At 46.6% G+C, this 22045-nt stretch overlaps 11 protein-coding genes across 11 annotated transcripts; 6 read left to right on the top strand and 5 right to left on the bottom strand. All coding sequences in view use genetic code 12, as the record gives it.

Moving 5' to 3' along the window:
• Positions 1 to 1579: 1579 nt before the first annotated feature.
• Positions 1580 to 2662, top strand: LODBEIA_P18110 (uncharacterized protein; the record flags this gene model as incomplete). Its single annotated transcript, XM_066971741.1, has 1 exon — positions 1580 to 2662. The coding sequence occupies one exon, from the start codon at positions 1580 to 1582 to the stop codon at positions 2660 to 2662; it is 1083 nt and encodes a 360-aa protein (XP_066828749.1).
• Positions 2663 to 3266: 604 nt separating this feature from the next.
• Positions 3267 to 4109, top strand: LODBEIA_P18100 (uncharacterized protein; the record flags this gene model as incomplete). The annotated part of the gene is made up of 1 exon (XM_066971740.1): positions 3267 to 4109. The coding sequence occupies one exon, from the start codon at positions 3267 to 3269 to the stop codon at positions 4107 to 4109; it is 843 nt and encodes a 280-aa protein (XP_066828748.1).
• Positions 4110 to 4645: 536 nt separating this feature from the next.
• On the top strand, positions 4646 to 6487 carry LODBEIA_P18090 (uncharacterized protein; the record flags this gene model as incomplete). The annotated part of the gene is made up of 1 exon (XM_066971738.1): positions 4646 to 6487. One exon carries the CDS (start codon positions 4646 to 4648, stop codon positions 6485 to 6487), a length of 1842 nt encoding a protein of 613 aa, XP_066828747.1.
• Positions 6488 to 6625: 138 nt separating this feature from the next.
• On the bottom strand, positions 6626 to 7930 carry LODBEIA_P18080 (uncharacterized protein; the record flags this gene model as incomplete). Its single annotated transcript, XM_066971737.1, has 1 exon — positions 6626 to 7930. One exon carries the CDS (start codon positions 7928 to 7930, stop codon positions 6626 to 6628), a length of 1305 nt encoding a protein of 434 aa, XP_066828746.1.
• A 562-nt stretch (positions 7931 to 8492) lies between these two features.
• On the bottom strand, positions 8493 to 8849 carry LODBEIA_P18070 (40S ribosomal protein uS10; the record flags this gene model as incomplete). Its single annotated transcript, XM_066971736.1, has 1 exon — positions 8493 to 8849. The coding sequence occupies one exon, from the start codon at positions 8847 to 8849 to the stop codon at positions 8493 to 8495; it is 357 nt and encodes a 118-aa protein (XP_066828745.1).
• Positions 8850 to 9870: 1021 nt separating this feature from the next.
• On the bottom strand, positions 9871 to 10749 carry LODBEIA_P18060 (uncharacterized protein; the record flags this gene model as incomplete). Its single annotated transcript, XM_066971735.1, has 1 exon — positions 9871 to 10749. The coding sequence occupies one exon, from the start codon at positions 10747 to 10749 to the stop codon at positions 9871 to 9873; it is 879 nt and encodes a 292-aa protein (XP_066828744.1).
• Positions 10750 to 11132: 383 nt separating this feature from the next.
• Positions 11133 to 13874, top strand: LODBEIA_P18050 (uncharacterized protein; the record flags this gene model as incomplete). The annotated part of the gene is made up of 1 exon (XM_066971734.1): positions 11133 to 13874. The coding sequence occupies one exon, from the start codon at positions 11133 to 11135 to the stop codon at positions 13872 to 13874; it is 2742 nt and encodes a 913-aa protein (XP_066828743.1).
• Positions 13875 to 13975: 101 nt separating this feature from the next.
• Positions 13976 to 15280, bottom strand: LODBEIA_P18040 (uncharacterized protein; the record flags this gene model as incomplete). The annotated part of the gene is made up of 1 exon (XM_066971733.1): positions 13976 to 15280. One exon carries the CDS (start codon positions 15278 to 15280, stop codon positions 13976 to 13978), a length of 1305 nt encoding a protein of 434 aa, XP_066828742.1.
• Positions 15281 to 15864: 584 nt separating this feature from the next.
• Positions 15865 to 17637, top strand: LODBEIA_P18030 (uncharacterized protein; the record flags this gene model as incomplete). Its single annotated transcript, XM_066971732.1, has 1 exon — positions 15865 to 17637. The coding sequence occupies one exon, from the start codon at positions 15865 to 15867 to the stop codon at positions 17635 to 17637; it is 1773 nt and encodes a 590-aa protein (XP_066828741.1).
• Positions 17638 to 18414: 777 nt separating this feature from the next.
• LODBEIA_P18020 (uncharacterized protein) lies at positions 18415 to 19515 on the top strand (the record flags this gene model as incomplete). The annotated part of the gene is made up of 1 exon (XM_066971731.1): positions 18415 to 19515. The coding sequence occupies one exon, from the start codon at positions 18415 to 18417 to the stop codon at positions 19513 to 19515; it is 1101 nt and encodes a 366-aa protein (XP_066828740.1).
• A 118-nt stretch (positions 19516 to 19633) lies between these two features.
• LODBEIA_P18010 (uncharacterized protein) lies at positions 19634 to 21925 on the bottom strand (the record flags this gene model as incomplete). The annotated part of the gene is made up of 1 exon (XM_066971730.1): positions 19634 to 21925. The coding sequence occupies one exon, from the start codon at positions 21923 to 21925 to the stop codon at positions 19634 to 19636; it is 2292 nt and encodes a 763-aa protein (XP_066828739.1).
• Positions 21926 to 22045: the final 120 nt, after the last annotated feature.

Here is a 22045-nt window from a genome sequence, read left to right as displayed (position 1 = left end):
TGCTCTCAAAAACCCAAATCAAGATCAAGCTCTTGAAAAATTTGGGCGCAAGTTTCTCTTTCTGCGTATGCGACTTGCGGGCTAGGTGTTAGATGTTGCTACCAGGTGTTGTCACCTAGTTGACCCTTCAAAACCGCAAGAAACAAAACTTCCGGAGCTCTTGACTAGGTTGTTTTCTACAGTATGTAGTAAGTCTTTGAGAAGAGGAATCCTTTTGCAGGATCTAGGAATGTTTATAGTCTTTAGTTGTATAAAACAACGACACCACTACATTTCGGAGTTGTGTATGATCTTTTTTTTTTTTTTTTTTTTTTCGCAGCTTTTTTTGCAGCAATGTTCACCAAAATTGCAGATGCAAATGCCAAACAAATATACTGAGAGTGAAAATGATTGCTGGGCGACCATAAGTATCCCAAAGAGATGTTTTGTTCCTTATTGCCCGTGTCTACATGGTCTTTTTGTTCAGGATGGGCCCTTCACACCTCTCACCGAGGAAAAAAAAAAAAAAAAAAAGAGTATCCCCTCCAGTTTGAGCATGAAGGGAAAAAAAATAAGCCCTATGCGGGACTCGAACCCGCAGCCTTGAGATTAAAAGTCTCACGCTCTAGCCGATTGAGCTAACAAGGCTTCAATTATGAGAATAAAAGCCCTGATGTTGGTGACATTCTACAAGGACACTAACTTTACCCAACTCCACCACTTACTTTGCAGCTGCATTTCCCCCCCCCCCCACGCCGAGACAACTCCGGAGAACTCCAAGGTTACCAAGTATGCCGTGCGCAGGTGTTATCAACAAAAGCCGACACGAAGGGGGTAAAAGTTACGGGGCTTTGAAAACTACAGAAGAGAGGATGTGAGACACACCTTCTGCGAGCTAACTCTTCATGGGGGTGACGATGCGTGCGTTGTTTCAGCTTGAGCTTGATGACTTGAACCGTGAAGCTTGCGTTTAGTCACGGTGCATTTGAATCATCAGATGCGAGGTTCGCACACTCAAAACACGTTTAGGGAGTTTTTTTTTCTTGAAAATCTGTTAGTAGCTCTAACTACCCTTGTGGAAACCCCCCCAACTCGCCCCCAACTCGTGGTGGTTGAGACTCTGGAGATGCCATGCCATATATAACGTTACAAGTCCCTCCACGGGCGTCTTCCACCTACATATTCTTGCTTTTCGGCTTGGGCTAAGATAGCAATCCCCAGTAAAAAAAAAAAAAAAACATTAGTAAAGTTTAAGAAGCGCCACCCCTCTTAAGCCATTTTTAATTGCATTTAGAAATTACTACGTTGTTGGTCGTGGTCACACACACTCAGACATCTAGTTGGCAAAAGACCTTCGTCTGAAGTTGGGATAGAAAAAGAGTAAATTCTAATAACAGCACACACACACAAGTATATATTCCTTGTACAGTTTGATCAATTCTTCAATTTCATCATCCCGTCTCAGGAGGCAAGAGTGTATTTGAGGGGTGTGCGATCTAAACTATAGAGAAAGACAGAGAGAGAGAGAGAAATTACAGACACTTAAATCGTTACCGATACAGCGATGCAGTTGCTACTCCCCCAATTCTCATTTCGAGGCATGAACATCTTCAAGAAGATCAAGCCAATGCCCAACGGCAGCAAACTATCAGCCACGACTACAACCAGTTCCCCCATCGCAAACACGCCGACGGTGCTAACCGTCACCGCCGAGCAACAAAAGGACAAATTCAACGAGTTGAATGAGATAGAATCCAATAGAATCATCGAGGGGCTAAACGACGTCGACTCGATCTGGACGGTGAGAGCCGCGCTAGATAAGAAGAACAAGGCACGGAACCGATATGCAAACGTGTCACCCTACGACAGAGCCCGGGTCAAGATACCCGTGGTTGACGACGCCACCTATTCCGACTACATCAACGCCTCGTACATGAGACTTGAAACCAACCGCGGCAGCATCGCCAACGACTACATTGCGTGCCAGGGGCCCTTGCCCGCCACGAGAAACCACTTTTGGTCCATGTGTTTTAGCGAGCTGGAAAAACAGGGCAACGACGTCATCATCGTTGTCATGGTGACACCTTTGATTGAGCAAGGTATGGTCAAGTGCGATCGGTACTGGCCCGCGGCTGGCGAATCGTGGGATTTCTCGCAAAAGAACAAGGAGGAAGGCATCGTTTATGGCGAGATGGAGATTGCAAACGTGCAGGAGACTGTTGACGCCGACGACGACTATCTTTTAACGCAGTTGGAGTTGAAAGCTGGAGAAAAGACGAAAAAGGTTTATCATTTTTACTACTATAAATGGGCAGATGCCAAAGTTCCACCCTCGTTTAAGCCATTGGCTAAAATTTCAAACCACGTCGCGCAAGTAAAAAGCTATAGCGGCAGTGGATCCCCACCTGTACCCGTTGTACACTGTTCAGCAGGAGTTGGAAGGTCGGGCACTTTTATGATTTATGACCATTTGTTCAGGGACAGAGAAACATTCAAGGAGTTGTTGGACTCGGCAGCCGCCGTCAGCAACAAGGACGTTATCTACAAGGCAGTTGCGCTGTTGCGATCCAGACGAATGATGATGGTTCAAACAGTCTACCAGTTTCAGTTCTTATACGAAGTTGCCCGAACTTTTTATGAGGAGAGAAGCGAAGATGAAGAATTCTGCAATCTGCACAAATGAATCTACTACTTCTTATTTGACATAGGTAGGGTGATTCAAAGCAGTTGCTTGAAATTGTCTTTTTACCAAGTCCAGTTAAACAACCCAAAACTAAACTAATAGAAGACTTAGAATAGACTCGGTTTTTTTTTCTTTAATTATAGCTAATCGTTAATACACTTCCCATCGTTTTTTTGGCTCATGGCTCATGGATCAGGGCTTAATCGCCTTAAGCTATTGCGGGGAGGTTTCTATTTTTTCTTTCATCCAACGGCCTCTCGACACTGTCCAGGACCCAGCGAGAGGATTGATTTTGACTGAGAGTAAACTCTACAACCAGTTTCCCAGTGTCACCTTGGTTTCAGCCTTTTAACTATATTGCCGCATCTGATGATAATATGTTGGTGACTGGCTGCAATCGTGGCGTATGGGACAAGAACGCATAAATACTTGTTGCCAAACAAAAAAGAAGTGCAGGAGGGGGGTTTAAATTTTTCAAATGTGCTGCAAAATGATCAAGTTCACCAACCACGCGTCCGCTACACACACACCATATCAGCCTTCAATTGGGGTCTTTTTTTTTGTATGATGGCACTCGAGAGCTTGACCGTTACAAATCTCGGGCATGATTTCCATAGACTCACTACTCGCAGAAGGGGACCATTTTGGTTTCGACTTGAAGAGGTTGCAGCCAGCTGCCACTGACCCACTTTGTGAGAGCGTGACACCACCGCCACCTACCTTGTACTGCTCCACCGGTTCCCTAGTGGAAGTTCTTAGACAGGTAAAGGAGGAGCTTCATCCAATTAGCCTAGAGATCGATCCGGAGTGCGAGTGCGATATTCGAATTGACAGGGTCCTGTTGCATTCTCGTTGGGAGGTGAGATTTGTGCTGCCAAGGAGGGGAGTTCGTGCTGCTGCTGCTATGAAATTGTTTGTCCACTATCTACTCGAAAAGGACAAATGCATAACTGTGAAAGGCAACCTCGAGGACGCTTTCCAACTACATGGAAGATATAAAAACGGCACGGTGGAATTCACGCGCCTGGGAGCCGACATGATGTGGTGGCTGCAAAAACCGATTAAACGCGAGCTGGACGATTTTAGCGTCGTTCCCATCGAATCAGCCGGCCCCTTACAAACGTTGAAGCGTTGCGGAAAGGAGACAGAGCTGAAAACTGAACAAGGAGCAAAGACACAGAAGATGGAGACGGTGATGTTGCAGTTCAACCAGCAAGAAGTGAGCCAGATCATAGGCAGAGGCGGCAGTAGATTAAACTCCATCAGGATCCAGCTGAAATGCTGGATCAACGTGCTACCACCTCGACGAGACGACACACGGCATTTTCTAGTGACGGGGCAAAAAAATGTCAAGCAGGATATCGTTGTATCTGGTTTTGTCGGTAACGTCAAGATTGCAATCGATGAGATTGGTAGGATCGTGGGTGACACAAGAACTGTGTGGTAGAAACTGGAGAAGATTTTGAGGTACAAGGGACAGCCTAGCCTAGCCTAGCCTAGCTTAGCCCAGCCCCACAACAACCTAGCCACAATCGAGATAGTGCCGCAGATAGATTGAAACCATACCCTATATATACCTTAGGGGTAACCTCGAGCGAGAGAGAGAGAGGTGAATAAAAGAGGCAGAGGTTCAGAGAGGTGGGGGGGGGGGGGAAAGAAAGCTATAGGGAGAGATGAGCCGAACTGTTACAGCGCCATTACCAGAATAGAGTAACCACGAGCAGAGCAAATGTGAACAAAAAAAAAACTCTGAAAGAAATTTCTTTTTAAAAAAAAAAAAAACCCATTCAAGATAAAAATTTTCAATTTTTGCAATCTTCACTGTCTGCAGGCTCTGTGGAAAACCTACAAAATTTTTCACTTGGAGTCTCCCCTTTACTAGTTCTTCGCTACTTTCCTTCTTTCTTTCTTCTCCTTCTTTTTTTTTTCCAATTTTTCACCCTTCCCATAACTCCCCCCCCAGGACTATAATAGACATATAAGATGGCTGACGGTGTTTTCCAAGGTGCTATTGGTATCGATTTAGGTACTACCTACTCATGTGTTGCTACTTACGATTCAGCAGTTGAAATTATTGCCAACGAACAAGGTAACAGAGTTACTCCTTCTTTCGTCGCTTTCACTAGTGAAGAGAGATTGATTGGTGACGCTGCTAAGAATCAAGCTGCTTTGAACCCAAAGAACACTGTCTTTGACGCCAAGCGTTTGATTGGTAGAGCTTTTGATGACGAGTCTGTTCAAAAAGATATCAAGTCATGGCCATTCAAGGTTGTTGAGCAAAACGGCCAACCACAAATCGAAGTTGAGTACTTGGGTGAAACCAAGACTTTCTCGCCACAAGAAATCTCCTCCATGGTCTTGACCAAGATGAAGGAGATTGCTGAAGCCAAGATTGGTAAGAAGGTTGAAAAGGCTGTTATTACTGTTCCAGCTTACTTCAACGATGCTCAAAGACAAGCCACCAAAGATGCTGGTGCCATTGCTGGTTTGAACGTCTTGAGAATCATTAACGAGCCTACTGCTGCTGCTATTGCTTACGGTTTGGGTGCTGGTAAATCCGAAAAGGAAAGACACGTTTTGATTTTCGATTTGGGTGGTGGTACTTTCGATGTTTCCTTGTTGAACATCACCGGTGGTGTTTTCACCGTCAAGGCCACTGCTGGTGACACTCACTTGGGTGGTCAAGATTTCGACACCAACTTGTTGGAGCACTTTAAGAAGGAGTTCCAAAAGAAGACTGGTTCAGATATCTCGGGAGATGCTAGAGCTTTGAGAAGATTGAGAACCGCTTGTGAAAGAGCAAAGAGATCTTTGTCTTCAGGTACCCAAACCACCGTTGAAATTGACTCCTTGTTTGACGGTGAGGACTTTTCAGCAAACATCACCAGAGCTAGATTCGAAGACATCAACTCAGCTTTGTTCAAGTCGACTTTGGACCCAGTTGAACAAGTCTTGAAGGATGCCAAGATCAACAAGAGCCAAGTGGACGAAGTTGTTCTTGTTGGTGGTTCTACCAGAATTCCAAAAGTCCAAAAATTGTTGTCCGACTTTTTCGACGGTAAGCAATTGGAAAAGTCCATTAACCCAGATGAAGCTGTTGCTTACGGTGCTGCTGTGCAAGGTGCTATCTTGACCGGTCAATCCACCAACGACGAAACCAAGGACTTGTTGTTGTTGGATGTCATTCCATTGTCTCTCGGTGTTGCTATGCAAGGTAACGTTTTCGCTCCAGTTGTTCCAAGAAACACCACCGTTCCAACCATCAAGAGAAGAACCTTCACCACTGTTGCCGACCACCAAACCACCGTGCAATTCCCAGTCTACCAAGGTGAACGTGTCAACTGTACCGAAAACACCTTGTTGGGTGAATTCGACTTGAAGAACATCCCACCAATGCAAGCCGGTGAACCCGTTTTGGAGGCTATCTTTGAAGTTGACGCCAACGGTATCTTGAAGGTTACCGCTGTTGAAAAGTCAACCGGTAGATCCGCCAACATCACCATCTCAAACTCCATTGGTAGATTGTCAACCGAAGAAATTGAAAAGATGATCAACGATGCTGAGAAGTTCAAGTCATCCGATGACGCTTTCGCAAAAAGACACGAACAAAAGCAAAAATTGGAAGCTTACGTTGCTTCAGTTGAATCAACTGTCACCGACCCAGTCTTGAGCGCTAAATTGAAGAAATCCGCCAAGGACAAGATCGTGACTGCTTTGTCTGAAGCTTTGCAAACTTTGGAAGTTGAAGACTCCTCTGCCGATGACTACAGAAAAGCTGAATTGACTTTGAAGAGAGCTGTCACCAAGGGTATGGCTACTCGTTAAGAAAAGATGTCTTGACTTAATTCTTTTGTATATTTAAAAAAAAAATCAAAAACCGCTCAACGCTTTCTACGAATAGTAATTTAGACAATAATTTTTTTTTGCATTGGAGAAAGGAACAAACGAACACCCTCTATTATTCTACTCTAGTATGTAGTTTCCGAGCTTGTCCATTTTCAAGTTTTCAACCCCCGCCGATATCGCCTCTATGATCTTCTCATTCTCCTCATCATCGTTGTTGGCACTATTGTCGTGTTCAAAGTCATCGCCTTCATCATCCTCATAATCTTCATTCTCCTCTCCCTCCTCCTCCTCATCATCATTGTCATAACCGTCTTCACTATCAAATTCAGAAAGATCATCATCCTCGTTCGTAGCTATCCTCATCCCCAAGACAGCCTTCTCCAAATCTTTATCTTCTTGCCTACCAGTTTTCTTCTTGGCATAGCCCGAGGCTTGCACATCTTTATCCAAATGAGCCTCACGGATAATGTCCCTTTTGAAATTAGGATAAGCATACTTGTAGCCGTCTCCGTAGCCTTCAGTATCAAGCATCGTTGGGTCGTGTTGCGGATCGTATCGGAATTTTTTCTTGAAAAAATCACGGATCCCTTCTACATCTCGATCAAAGTACGCCTTGGCGTCGTCATGTTCAATCGAGACACACTGCGGGAAATCAATAACGACGAAATCATCGCCTTTTGCCGCGCGGTCTTCTTCGTTCCTGATGATAATGTTGAATTCATTAAAGTCGCAATGGATCAATCCGTGCTTGGCCAATTTCACGATAAAGTTCATCAAGTCAGAATACAACTTCTTGTAGTCCATCAGTCCTATGTTGGACGAGTTGAGGTGTTTCATGGGGATACCCTTGATCCACTCCATCATAACGCAATGTCTCGAGTTATCGAACGGCTCCGGCACATTGAAGCCGCTTTCGTGCAAGATTTGCATAAATTGGTATTCCTTAGCAGCAGCCAATCTCGACAAGTACATCCAGTTGGACGTTTGCTTATTCTTCAAATAGTCTCTATTGTTCTTGACCGTCTTGAAAGACGTGCGGCCCAATCGATGTATTTTGATCACTTTTTGCACTCCCTGTGGGTCGCTCACTGAAAAGATATCCGATTCTTTACCTACTCCAATGGTTGAGCCCACGGAATACAAGGTATTTCGATTCAACATCGATTTGAGTGCAAGATAGTCGTATCCGTTGTACGTGAGACGGAACCCGTCGTACTTGGCGTTACGGAGCCGCGCCACGAGCTTCAATTTGGCCAAGTCGCCTATAGCTCGCTGTGTACCAGATGGCGATCTCATCCCCGAGATGGAGTGGATCATTTGCGTGGGGACAAGTTCGTGGTTTCGAGAACCAAGCTCCACGGCTTGCAAGACCCGAAAGTCGTCCGAGGTGAGAGACCTCATATGGGACGTGTCCAACTTCATCTTCTGGACTGGTTGTTGTTGTTGTTGTAGTGTTGGTGGTCAAAGGTGTGCTCTAAGAGTGGAGCAGTGGGTAAGTTGGCGGCCTCTCATCTCTGGAATATTGCGCGCTTCATTTAGCTGCAAAAAAAAAAAAATTATTCCTTGTGGCTATCACCAAAAGGTTCAACATGTATATGTTACATACTAAGTTTGGTTGATGAAAAAACACTCGAGACACCTCAAAGGATAGAAGGATGCATGAGTTGAAGAGTAGAGGCTCACTTAAGTGGACAGTGGGTAAGTTCCTAACCGAGTTGATAGAGGGGTTTTTTGGTGGTAACTCTAGAAAACTACCATTTTCAAGTCAGAATGAGTATATGTATATATATATATATTAATCATCTACTTCTACTTTTTGCTAGAAATAAATGGATGTTAGTTGCTACACCAAATCCTGATAGCTAACCCGCAACGTCAGCGTGCCAGTTAAAGCACACGGCGCCTAGAGCACTTGGATGCAGCTCAGATTTCAAATTACTTATCTCGTGGAAACCAACCCCGTGCTCTACTACTCAAGCAGCACTTAAGCAGCAATGGTGACTTCGACATCCACGCCAGGTTCAATGGTGATTTGAGTAATCTTCTTGACGGTGGCAGCTGGAGCTTGCAAGTCAATGACTCTCTTGTGGATTCTCATTTCGTAAGCATCCCAAGTCTTGGAACCCTCACCATTTGGAGCTTTTCTGGTGGTGATTTTCAAAACCTTGGTTGGCATTCTAACGGGTCCCTTCTTGACAATGTTGGATTGGGAAGCATTACGGATAATGTTGGCAGAAACGTTTTCCAATTGCTTGACTTTGGTCGAGGTCAAAGTGATTCTGATCTTGTGGATTTGCTCCTCTGGTTGTTGATCAACCTTTTCTTTTTGGATGGCAGACATGTTCTATGTATCGAGTCTTGTGTTTGCTTGTGACGTTGCTGGAGAAGTAAGTATGAACAAATTGCAGTAGGCTTTACTTTGAATTTTTTCACTCTTACTGAGTGCTGGGTTGAAGAGGCGCTACCACCACGGAGACTGGGGGGACATTGGTGTCTGTGTCATTTTTTTACACGACAGACAAAAGCTGCATAGAAATTCGCGACACATCCAAGTCACGTGTAAAAAGGATAATTTAGGGCAAGAGCGCGACCACCCCCCCACTTACACGCGGGAGAGGTGATTGAGCCAGGAGAATGAGGAGAAGGAGAATGAGGAGAAGGAGAAGAAGGAAAGGAAGAAGGAAAGGAAGGACAGAAGGAAGAAAAGAAGAAACAGACGCAAGGTCTAATGAAGGTCCAATTGTACTGGAGGCCCGACTCATGTTCAACACCATGGATGGTACAAGCGACTGATGAGGCGCATGGCATCCCTCCTTCTTTTCTTTCCCCAACTTAGATAGAACTGATTCAAGCTCTGAATGTATTGTTAGTATACCGCGTTGGCATTCGATTTTGGTACTCATCATTCAGAAGTCAATTAACATATTATCTCCATGCTTGAAGTATTTTGGATTGTCAGAGAGATTCCCAATTGAAAAAAGTTCATCACCTATGATGAGCACCGGCTGTATTTGTTGGACACATACACTTTGCGATACTGTCATGCCTAAGGACTATGCCTGGGACTTACAGCTTCAGTTTCAATTTGAAAATAAAAAAAAACAACAAGAAACATGGTGTAGATGTCGGACGGGATCAAACGAGTTTCCTGCGAAGCAAATGCGGAAAAGCTTGAGATGATCTTGGGCAAAGCGCTACCACGTCGGCTACACCGGTCCAATTAAGCCCTTTTCCGCTGTTTCCTCTCCGCCCCTGAAAGCCGCCTAATTCCGAGAAGACGGTAAGCAGAACTACTGTGTGTTTCGGTGATGGAGGGGTGCTGGTTTATGTATATTTCTATTTACAGCGCATTTTTCCTGTTATTAAACTCGGGCACTGGCCGCCTGTGATGCCTCCTTCTCCAACCCTTTCACGACTTTCCACGCGAGTTGCAAATCTTCCGCAGTTGCATATCCGCTCGAGGCCCACCGAATCTTTCCCGTTGAGTCAAGAATGTAAATGTAACCCGAGCACTGATTGTCACAATGCAACGTTTCCCTGACTTCGGGAGCCAATATGTGGCCTGGAAGTATAAAGTAGTGGTCGTATCGCTGCGGTGGGATAATCTTCTTCAAGTTGGAGATCGACAAGTTCAAGAGAAAACCCTTGATCCAGCTGGTTGGCATGTTGATGTCGATGATTTGAAAGTGGGGGAACTGTTTAGTGAACTGTGCATAGTCGGTGGTGTAGTAGTCTTGGTTGTTGACTTTGAAGTAGGAGCGGCTGCAATTGTCACCAGTGATTGACGAAAATAACCGAACAATGCTGTATTTGTCGCTCAAGGCAGCATAAAGACTCTCTTGCTTACCCGTCAATGTCTTGGCCACAAAGTCGGGAAAGTACAACGACTTGTCCTGCTTGAACCAAGAGATCGGAGGGGTGAAGATCTTGCCCTTTGTATGTTCAAATGATTTGGCTTCGTAGATTGGCGAGTGTTTCAAGTCATAGTTCAAGTTCCGCTGACGCCTCTCCTTGGCCTGTTCTCCAAATAGCTCGTTTCTGATGTTGGAAAAGGAGTACGTATCCGACAACCTGTGGTTTAGCAAGATTGGCGATTCCAACCCAATGGGCCTCGTGATGGCATATGACTTCTTCTGGGCAGCCTTGGTTGCTTCGTTGAACGTGTTGACAAACCGAGGCGGGGCCCGTTGTTCCAACCACCTAGCGGCAATACTAAAGTGTCTTGACGCTCGAGCACTCATAGTTACGGAGATGGAGAGTGTAGGGTGCTTGTCTCGTGTTGGTTGTATTGGTTGTATTGGTTATGACTTCTGCCTCCCCCCGGCTGCTTTCCTCTTTAAAGGGTAGTGTGAAATTGGTAGCTTGCATTTGCCGAATTTTTTTTTTAGACAGACTCTCTGGTGGCTTGTCGCTGTTGTTGTTGATGTTAAATGGTGTTGATCATCTTGTTCAAGACTTGTTCAATAGAAGCAAAACGCCAGTAATTACCTTTAAATCAGCATTATAAAACACATACGTGGTGAAACGAAAAAGCAGAAACAACTCAAGTCAAGGTGCTGTAACAATCCAAACTACTTGTTGAAGGATTGAGCCAAATCAAGTTGCCGTTAAACGAAAAAAGAAGATGTCGATAGAGCTAAGAGAGGGTCTAGCAGACCAGTCGCTAGATCAAGTGCTAGAGGACTTGCTAGTGCGGTTTGTTGTGAACGTGCCCGAGGAGGACTTGTCGTCAATTGAAAGGATATTCTTTCAAGTGGAAGAAGCCCATTGGTTCTACTTGGACTTTGTTCGACAGTTGAACCCCAGCTTGCCCGCATTGAAAATGAAGAATTTTTCAGCGAGATTGTTGGAGAAATGCCCCATAATATGGAAGTGGGGCGATCCGGTGGACGCTCTTGCCAGATTTGGGAAGTACAAGAGCACCATCCCCGTGCGGGGCGTCGCTTTGTTCAATCCCGATTTGACGAAAGTGCTATTGGTCAAGGGCACCGAGTCCAACGCCTGGTCGTTCCCTCGAGGAAAGATATCCAAGGACGAGAGCGATATCGACTGCGCGGTGAGAGAGGTGGAGGAGGAAATCGGGTTCAACTGCAGGGACTATATCGACGAAAACGACTACGTTGAGCGCACGATTAGAGGCAAGAACTACAAGATTTACCTTGTTAAAAATGTTCCCGAGGATACAATTTTTGAGCCAGTGGCCCGGTTTGAGATTTCCGAGATCAAATGGTTTAGTGTCAAGAACTTGCCGAAAAAGATCAAGGCCAACTCGAATAGCTACTTCATCATTGGAACCATCATGAAGGCCGTCTTGGAGTGGATCAGCAAATGCCAGGGCATGAGAAACGAAGAAGAGACAATCAAACGCATGGAGATTAAATTGAAAGAGCTTATGGGGATCAACAAACCGCATCCTCAAAAGGGGCCCGATGCCGGCCGAGAGTTGTTGAATATCTTGCAACGCGTCGATCCTAGTTTGGCTGGCGATGCAGCTGGGGCCCAGCCTGCTTCCGGCCACGTTTCGAGCCAAATTCCAATCCCTTCCACTCATGCCAACATGGGACAGTACCAATCGAGTCGGCACGCACTCACCAACAATTTACAACCAATCCACTTTCCCGGTTACGAGAATGCAACCGCATTTCACCACCACCACCACCATCCAGCGCACTATAATCAGCAACTAGAGCCGCCAAACCCCGAGAAATTGCAGAAGCCACACACAAACTCAAAGGAGCTTTTGTCTATACTAAGGACCAAGATGCACACCAAAAGCGAAGTGGACCATCTTGTTAAAAAGAAGACCACCGATACAGGAAATATCCGGTCGAAAGCCCAGGAGTTGTTGAGTGTGTTTCCAAAGAAATTGCAAGGCGCCAATGCTCCAGCACCTCAGGGCGCAGCGAATGGCCAGCAGTCCGATTTGGCCAAAACGCGTCCCACAAAGATTCTTGAGAAAACTCAAATACGAGCTACAATACCAAAAGCAGGATCTGCACTGCCAGACATTTTTTTGCTGCTGCAACAACAGCAACAGCAACAACAACCCCCAAGGTCTTCGCTGCTGCGCCAACAACCCTCAAACGAAATTGAGGAGTCTATTAGATCGTCTTACCAAAGACAGCCCACAGCGGGGAAAAAGATTAAATTACTCAAACGTTCAGATAATCCAGCTAATCTACTGGACGTGCTCGGTCCTAAAAAAGAAGCACCCAGTGCGGAGTCGGCAACTGTAGGCCAAGATCCTGTTCCCGAAGCAGCAAAGGTGAATGACGAGGTGAAACAGGCGCAGCTATCGCCAGCCACCAGTCAGCAGGCAAAACAAGTTTTCCAACCGCCAGCCACCAGTCAGCAGGCACAACCGAACGACGCAGCATCCAAGGAGATACTAGGATTCTTGGGCAAACCCACCGCGCCTTCTTCCACTGCTCCAATTCCCAACGAGCGCAAACTTTCAAACGGGTTCCTCGGTTTACTACGTAAAGAATCGAGCGATTCCAATGCCAACGAAACCTCGCACATTGTTTCTCCAACCAGAGACTTTTTGAGTCTCCTCCGCAAACCTGCTGCCACCGCCGAAGACGGCTCACAAAGACCACCGCCGCCACCACCGGCAACAGCAGCTCTTCGAACTAGTGAATCGACAATATCCACCACGGCGCAGATACAAGGCTCGAGTGAAACTCAAAACGCAAACCCCAAATCGCAGCAGTCGACGTCGTCCAATTCGGCAAATAGATTGATGGGATTATTGGGGAGAAAACCGGCCGTTGTCAGCCCGACGGCTCCTGCCGATGTCGCGACTCAAAGTCAAAATCAAATTCAAAGTCAAGCTGCACATCAAGCTGCTGATTGGAGTCACCAGTCCAAATACGACCAATTTAGTGCTCCTGCTCCTTTCACTAATGTTCCACTTCAAGCTAGCAGTGGCGATTCTACCAGCAATATTGCAACAGCCAACAACACTATAGCGTCCCCACTTTCAGACATTTGGGCTCATAATAAGACCCACACGGATACAGATTTCCATTCTCGTCCAATAGACCTTGGTTTGGGCCAACCGCAACCATTGGCACACAACATTTTGGACCATTTAAAATTTGGAAGCGGCCGACAACCACAACAACCACCACAACACCAACACCACCCCAGCGCCATTTCCAGTGGGTTGGCTCCTGGCGTTTCAAGCAACACACCATCTGCTGAACCTGAACCTGAACCTGAGCCGGAACCAGCCGATCAGTTTGAGAATTTTGAAGATTTTGAAAACTTCGAGGACTTTGGTCACCAGTATGATTTCGATGATGATGATGACCCCTTACCGAAGACATACAAGAATTTCGACATTGGAAGCGATGATGAATAAGTATTCTATTATTCTAGTAACTTATAAGTCTACCAGAAAAAACAAAAAGCAAAAATAAAAATTTGACAAAGACATTGACTATTCGTGAGATTGTTGAAACTCTATATACCGAAATAGTCCCTAGCACTGGTCTTGACTACTTTTCTCTTTTTAGATGCCGGCTGTATTTCGTTGCGAGATGGACACTCTTTAGCCTTGTTGGGCAGCGTTGGCCGTCGAATGTTGATGAAACCCAGCAGAGTCACGCGTCCCGTTCTTGCTCGTTTAGCCCATAATTTGTCGGCGCTGTATGGAGGAGACACACCGCCCATGACGCACACGTCCACTATTCTGAATTGCTGGCATTCTGCTGCTGAGGAAGATGAAGATGAAGAAGATTTTCGGGTGACTGTGCCAGCATCAAGCATCTTTGTAAATGCCATTCCAATCTGCTGATTTTTAAACAGCAGCCGGAGCGTATCGTCCATGATCGACCAAGACTTGGCCAGGACTCTGTAATCCAGCTGCACGTAACTCAACTGGCACTTTTCACACCCAGAAACCAAGTTTAGAAAACTTTGCACACCTTGCGCCGTAACTTTGGTGTCGTGAATCTTGACAAACTCCAAACGCGCAAGTTTGCAACTAGACACCAAAGCCGAACCCAAGTTGTATAGGAAAGAATCGTCAATGCTTGAATGGTTGAAACTTAAACCATACAAGTTTGGCACGTTGTATAGATTGAAATAAGCTTCCCTTGGCCAGCTGGAGTCTCGTATATCCAACACCACGCGGTGTTTGACTCGAGCTAGTTGCATGGCGAGTTCGTCAACGGAGACGTCCCCCGGTACGCAGTCCATGCGATAATGGCCTTGAGGAACCTTCAACTTGCGCAACACGGCGGCGCGACTTGTCACAGTTTGGATATCATACGCGTGGCTTCTAAAGTCCACCAGATGGCCAAATATGAGTGCAAATTTCGCGTAGATGTCAAAGGAGTCCATGTTGTTGAACAAGATCAGCTCCCAGATTTTTTTGGCGATACGCCACGGCAACCGGCGCAACAAGCCTGTGGTGAGCCCAGCGGTGGAATAGGCAATTTGCTCAGCGCAGAGCTGCTGGAGCAAGGGCAAGCGCAACTGCAATTGCAATTGCAGTTGCCGGTGCCGAGCACTACTACTATTATGCTGATCAAGCCCGATTCGAGGAGGAATTAGGTGCCACGGGTAATTCGAGGTCGACGACGCTAGTTCAGCATCATCTGTGCCCAATCGACTGTATTTCGCTTCAAGACTCTCAAGCTTTTCTTCTTGCTGCTGCTGTTGTTGTTTGGAATTTACATGTGCAGTGCTACGTTGCCCTTTGTTCAGCTTGGATCCTCCTGCGCAGAAACGTCGCAGAGGCCTAGTTCGATTCTTTCTTTTCATACTTGGCCACTTTGTTTCGAGACCATCCTAGCAACTTTCCCAGCAATTTCAAACCCGGAATATCAAATCTCAGCAAAGATAGCTGGCTGGTTAGTTGGTTGGCTGATGATGATGACAGCCAGATTCGACGGTTTGATAGCCCTCGGCTGAGTGGAAGCAGTTGGTCGTGGTCGTGTACACGTGACTAAGAAAATAGTAGAGCAACAACTTCAGGAGAACCAATACACCCACGAATAAAGAGCACTCATTATCGCTCATACAACCACCACCAATACTACTTACAACAACAAGAAGACGGAACCAGCACCTTTTCACTGGTTCAATTCCTTCGACTGCAACGTTATAGAGCTCAAGTCAAGCCGGCTGGTACACGGTGCGGACCCAAACTGAAGTCGCTTTTTCATCCTGTTCTCCTCCAACCGAAATTCCTTTTGATTCGCCGCCAGTGTGGCACTCCCCACCCCCCTCCAGACAATAAATCTATACATATACATATATATATTCGTCGATAAAAGTTTGCGGAAATGTCATACGTTCTATCGGCCAGACCCAAGTTCATCTATCTAACAAACAAACAGCTTCAAATGATCAGCAAACGATTTATGTCGTCGTCGTCGAAAACATCAACGTCGAACTTGAGAAACTTGTCGAAAAACTTGTTCAAATCCATACCAAAGCAAGACCAGAATCAGTATCAGAAACAAGGGAAGAACGTTGCGTTTGTCACGGGCGTCATCATTGTTGGTTCATATGTCGCGCTTAGCCAATCCAACTACTATAACTTGGATACAGTGCCCTCATCGGCCCTGGCACAACAACAGCAGCTACAACAACAGCAACAGCAGCAGCAACAACAGCAACAACTTGGTACGCAATCCACTTCTGCTTCGTCTGGTACTTCGGCAAAGGGCCCACCGCCGATTTTGGATGACAAGAAGTTATATTCGACTAGCACATCCTCTATACATCAAAAGAATAGTATAAGTCACCAGCAACATAAAGAAGGTGTCTTTTTGCTAAACGAAGAACAAGTTGACAAGAAATTGCGCCAATACGAGGAAAGCTACTATGTCAATAGAGGCAAAGGTGTCAAGAGATATGACATTTGCCAACTCCCTTCCAACTCGCCAATTGAAGATGATAGAGCCGAAGAGATAATTCAAGTGCCTATATTGCAGGACAATAACATCAAAGCTACAACCGACTGGATGTTTTTTGGTGTATTTGACGGACACGGTGGCTGGACGACCAGCTCGAAATTGAGAGACCAAATGATCAATTATGTCATTTCCGAGTTGGGCACTATTTACAAGCCCGTGCAAGGCGAGGAGAACTTGAGATATGTCCCCAATAGTGCCACCATTGACCAGGCCATCAAGAATGGATTTTTGAAGTTGGACCACGAAATTGTTAATAAAAACATTGAAAAATTGCTTACCGATGGCAGTAAAGCTAAAGCAGCAGAGTTGTTAATGCCGGCATTATCTGGCTCGTGTGCGCTCTTGGCGTTTTACGACACCAATTCCAAGATCTTGAAAGTTGCCGTGACCGGTGACTCGAGAGCAATACTAGGTTCATTCAGGAATAACCACTGGACTGCGAGACAGTTGAGTATCGACCAGACTGGTGCCAATCCAACCGAAGTTGCCAAGATTATCAGTGAGCATCCGGATGAGCCCAATGTTATCCGCAACGGACGCGTGTTGGGCAGCTTGGAGCCCACAAGAGCGTTTGGCGACTGTCGATATAAACTCCCGGCATCGATTCAAGAACGTATATACAAACAATTTTTCGGTAAACGATTGCCAAATAACTTGAAGTCGCCGCCCTATGTCACGGCAGAACCGGTGATTACATCAACTAAAATCAACCCCGATAACGACGAGTTCTTGGTAATGGCAAGTGACGGTCTTTACGAAATGTTGACAAATGAAGAGATAGTCGGGCTAGTAGTCAAATGGATGGAGCGGGAGAAGATGGTGCGGCCTCAAAAGTCGCTATGGAACTTTTTTGGCACCGTGGGCGAGAACAAGTTGCCAGAGGTGGAAGATATCACCATGGATAAGGCAAGCAAAAAGCCAATACGCAAGAGCAGCGGCGGCGGGTTTTTGTTACAAGATAAAAATGTGTCGACGCACTTGATACGAAACGCTTTATCCAACGGCGGCTCAAAAGAGCAGACTTCCATGATAATATCCATCCCCAACCCAGTTTCAAGAAGATATAGAGACGACTTGACCGTCACTGTTGTGTTTTTTGGACAAGATGCTGTGGAACCCGGTTCGGAATCAGGCCGATTGGAGATTAACCCTGAAGCCACCGCTGGTGGTGCCGATGCTTCAAAGCCTAAATTGTAAAACAACAACAAAAAGATGAAAAAATGAAAAAAAAAGTATGCATTTATGTATATAGCTTGGAGCAGTATAGAGAGGTGATGAATGATACAAGGAAGTCGGGGGAATCACACACATTGCATACTCTCTAGCAATGGAGGCAACTCCATCGAAATTGAATAGCAAGTTGTAGCATGAGTGGGTAGTACTCTACGGCTGCAATTTCTGAGCAGAACGACACCCAGTCCCGAGAAAGAGACCACTATTTGATGATCCAAAATGGTTTTGGCTTCTGCTTCTGCTTCTACTATCCTTGAGACACGGTGTAACCACTTACCTCCGAGTTTTACCTACGGGTGTGTCTCTTGTAGGGCCTGGTTAGTAGTAACTTATGTGGGGACGAGATATACAATGTGTGAGAGAGGCAAAAAAAAAGGCGGGGGAGCAGAAGGAGGTTCTCGGTTACACCGTGGTTAGAAACTCATGCCGTGGCTCGTGAAAAAAACAACGAGAAAAAAAGTTACAGGTCGACTCCGCCCTGCCCTGGCGAGGACTGGCCGCGGCGGCCACCGCGACGACTGCCGCCAGTCCTCGCGAGAGTAGCGGCACTGCGGCGGCACCACGAGACGGTCAGCGGAAAAAAAATAGAGTGAAAATTGAAATTTCGACCGCAACCTCCAACATTTAGCTGATCCCACCTCACCCCCGTTCACCATCCACTCCTTCCAACTTCCATAGACACTTAGTTGCAATTTTTTTCTAGGGAACATTTGGATACGGTCATAAGTGAAAAAGCTCGATATGTCTAGCACTCAGCCGGAAGCCGAAAAAGAAGAAAAAGAGGTTCCTAAGGAAACGTCCGCAGCACTTTCAACGAGCGGAGAAACCGTGGAAGCTGCAACTGCCGAGACGGCTCAAGGAACAGGCAAAGCGGAAGAAGAAGAAGCGGCCAAGCTGAACACTACGGCAGCAGCAGCAGCAGCAGCAGGAGGAGGTGACGATGTTGACGACTTGGACGATCTTTTGGATGATTTCGCCGATGACATATTGAGCAAGCCTCCAGGATCAACAGTCAACGACACCGAGTGGCAGTCGCAGGGAAACGCCAAAGAGGCAGCACAAGCGCCCGCGCAACCGTCATCATCACCATCCACGAACCCACTCGGTGACGACTTTCAGAAATCGATAGCAGACTTGATCCAAGACATGAAGATCGAAGACCGCGAAACCCAGGAACAGTTTGAAACGCTAGTCAAACAGTTTGAAGTTAACCACCGGGCCGAGGTTGAAGCCGAGGAGGCCAAGCCGGCTAATTTCGAGTACGTCATGAAGGAGACCATGGAGAGATTGAGAAAGTCGGGCCAGGACATTGACTCCAAGATCCAGAAGGACCCCTTGGGCTCGAACCCTGAGGACATCTTGACGCAACTATTAGCTGGCATGGGAGGCGACGCAAGTTTGGGCGGCGGAGATATGGATATGAGCAAATTGCTCGTTGAAATGTTGGAGCAGTTGAGTTCAAAAGACGTATTATACGAGCCTATCAAAGACCTCAATCTGAAGTTCCCCAAGTACTTGGAAGAGAACAAGGACAAGTTGGAGCAATCCAAGTTGCAAAACTATGAAAAACAGTATGCCATCACCAAAGATATCTTGAAGATTTTCGAAAGTTCCGACTACAGTGACTCCAACCAGAAGCAGCGTGACGAGGTGAACTCGCTTTTGGAAAGTTTACAAGAGTTGGGCCAACCTCCACTGGAATTGGTTGGTGATTCGGGCGATTTCTTGCCTGGTTTGGGCGGAGGCTCCAAAAGCGGCGCTGCTGATCCGTTTGGGTTTAGCGATAAGGACTTGCCTCCTGATTTAGAAAAGAATTTGCAAGAAGGATGTCAACAACAGTAGTAAACTGGTGGTAATGCCTCACGTGTATATTTATTTTTTGTTTTTTCCAGTCTAAATTTTTCTTTTTCTTTTTTTTTTGATAATGAATCGACGTTAACGAGCTCCACACAGTCCGATATCACATGGATATTCCTGATTTATCGGAAAAGTCTTTGTAATATTGCAACATTTCGGGAGTGATGTTTCTTGCTATCCCCAGTAATGCCGTGACAAAGTGCCTGCGTTCGACACGTTTGGCATCTCGATTCTCCATTATCGCATTGAGACCAGCCTCTTGACATAAAAGAACAACTTCGGCACCGGAGCATCCGTCAGTTTTGCTGGCGATTTCCCCAAGGTCAATATTGACCAAGTTGAATTTGCGACAACAGTTTTCAAGTATCTGCAATCGGGCGTGATAATCGGGCGGCGTCACGTATATATGGCGATCTAATCTGCCAGGCCTCAACAATGCGGAGTCAATCTCAGTGGGCTTGTTCGTAGCACCGATAATCACCACGCCTTTCAATTCTTCAACACCATCAATTTCATTCAAAAGCGAAGTAAGCACGTTTCTCGAAGCCGATGTTTCGCCACCGCCACCGTCTCCATCTCTATCGGCAGCAATGGCATCAATTTCGTCCAAAAAGATGATGGAAGGCGCCGCCGCTCGAGCTTTTCGGAAAATCTCTCTAATGGTGCGCTCACTCTCACCCACATACTTGTTCAAAATCTCGGGGCCCTTGATGGCCAAGAAGTTTAACCCCGACTCCGTAGCTAGTGCTTTAGCCGCTAGCGTCTTGGAGCACCCTGGTGGGCCATACAAGAGCACCCCCTTGGGTGCAGTGATCCCCAATGCCGCAAACGACGGTGCCGCTTCCAACGGCAACTGCACCACCTCGATCAACTTCCGCTTGAGGTCTTGTTGGCCTCCAATATCCGACCAGTAAACTTTGGGCATCTCCAAGAAAACCTCTCGCATCGCCAGCGGCCGGATCTCAGCCATGGCCTCCACGATATCCAGCATGGTGATTTTCATTTGCGATTGCGGCAAGCGCGCGGCAAGACCGCGGTTTATGGCCTTCATCACCGCTTCGCGGCACAAGGCCGTCAAGTCAGCACCAACGTATCCATGGGTTTTCGATGCAATCACCGCGATATCGGCGTCATCGAGCTCAAACTTGTCGGGGTTCATTCTCTCAAATTGCTTTTGCAAGATTTCTTGCCGCGCTTCGACATCTGGTATACCAAGTTCAATCTCTTGATCAAATCTGCCGGGCCTTCGCAATGCGATGTCTATTGCGTTGGGGCGATTGGTGGCTCCAACAACCACAACCTTGCCCAGCTGGCTCATTCCGTCCATCAATGTTAGCAAAGTCGACACTACGCGTCCTTCGCTTTCTCCCGTGTCGTCTGAGCTACGCGAGGGAGCTAGCGAGTCTACTTCGTCCATGAAGATGATCAGCGGTTGGAACTTGGCTGCTTCTTCGAAAATGCCGCGCAAGGCATTCTCGGTCTCGCCCAAGTATTTGGACACAATCGAGGGGCCGTTGACCGACAAGATGTGGGCATTCAAGACGGAGCTGGCCACGCAGCGTAGAAGCATGCTTTTACCCGTGCCTGGCGGGCCATGGAGCAAGATCCCTCGCGGTGGTGAGATGCCAAAATCTGAAAAGAGCGTTGGGTTGAGCAACGGCAATTCTATAGTCGATTTTAGCGATTCAATTTGCTTGTTGAGACCGCCAATTTGCGAATAAGTGAGCGGGTCGGGGAGATTGGGGTACTTGGAACGAGACGGGCTTGGCGTTTCACTCGCTCGAATCGTTGTTTGAGGTGTAAATAAATATGGAGGCGACACTGTGATTTTATCCCCGTCTCTCAACGTCAAGTCGAGTCCCTGCATCAGACCTTCGATCGAGGTGTTGACATCGACAACAACAAGAGTGTCGTTCTCGAGGGACAATCCTGGGTATACGAGTCCAACCTGCTCAAGAATGGCCTTCGGGGCAAGATCACCGTCACCACCACCGTAAACTTCGACATCTGTAGCGTATGTGGGCTGAGTCTCCGTCCTGGCAACTTCAACGCGGTCCCCTAGAAGCAAACCAGCAAGCTTGCGGAAACTTTCCGATACGCAAATCACATTCTCAGCAGCAACGTTGTCGCTTGGATACACGGCGGCTATGATTCCAGGTTGCCCCAACAAAGGACCAACGTATACAAATTGCCCCGGTTTGAACTCCAAAGCTTCAAGAATCTGTGGTTGCAAGTATACATTCGCTGCCGTTTTGCAAGTGGGGTGAAGGTTGTGTGGGCGCACAATAAACGATTTGGGGATCTTGACTTTCTTGGAAGACCCAGCAGGCGCACTGCCAGCGTCTGGCGTCGGAGCCTGGCTGCTCTTCTTCTTGGCTGTCGACTTGGACGACATCTCGTTGTTTTAAAAAGTGTCTTATATCAAGGGACCGGGATCTGGCGTTTTTTGGTGATCCCATCTCTTTCTCATCTTTCGCCAAACCTTTCCAGTGCGGTGAAAAATTTCCCACACGCA

This window comes from Lodderomyces beijingensis (assembly GCF_963989305.1).
Source record: "Lodderomyces beijingensis strain CBS 14171 genome assembly, chromosome: 2".
NCBI lineage: Eukaryota > Fungi > Ascomycota > Pichiomycetes > Serinales > Debaryomycetaceae > Lodderomyces > Lodderomyces beijingensis.
Note: the sequence above shows the minus strand (reverse complement) of the source record. Positions and strands in the feature narration are given on the sequence as shown.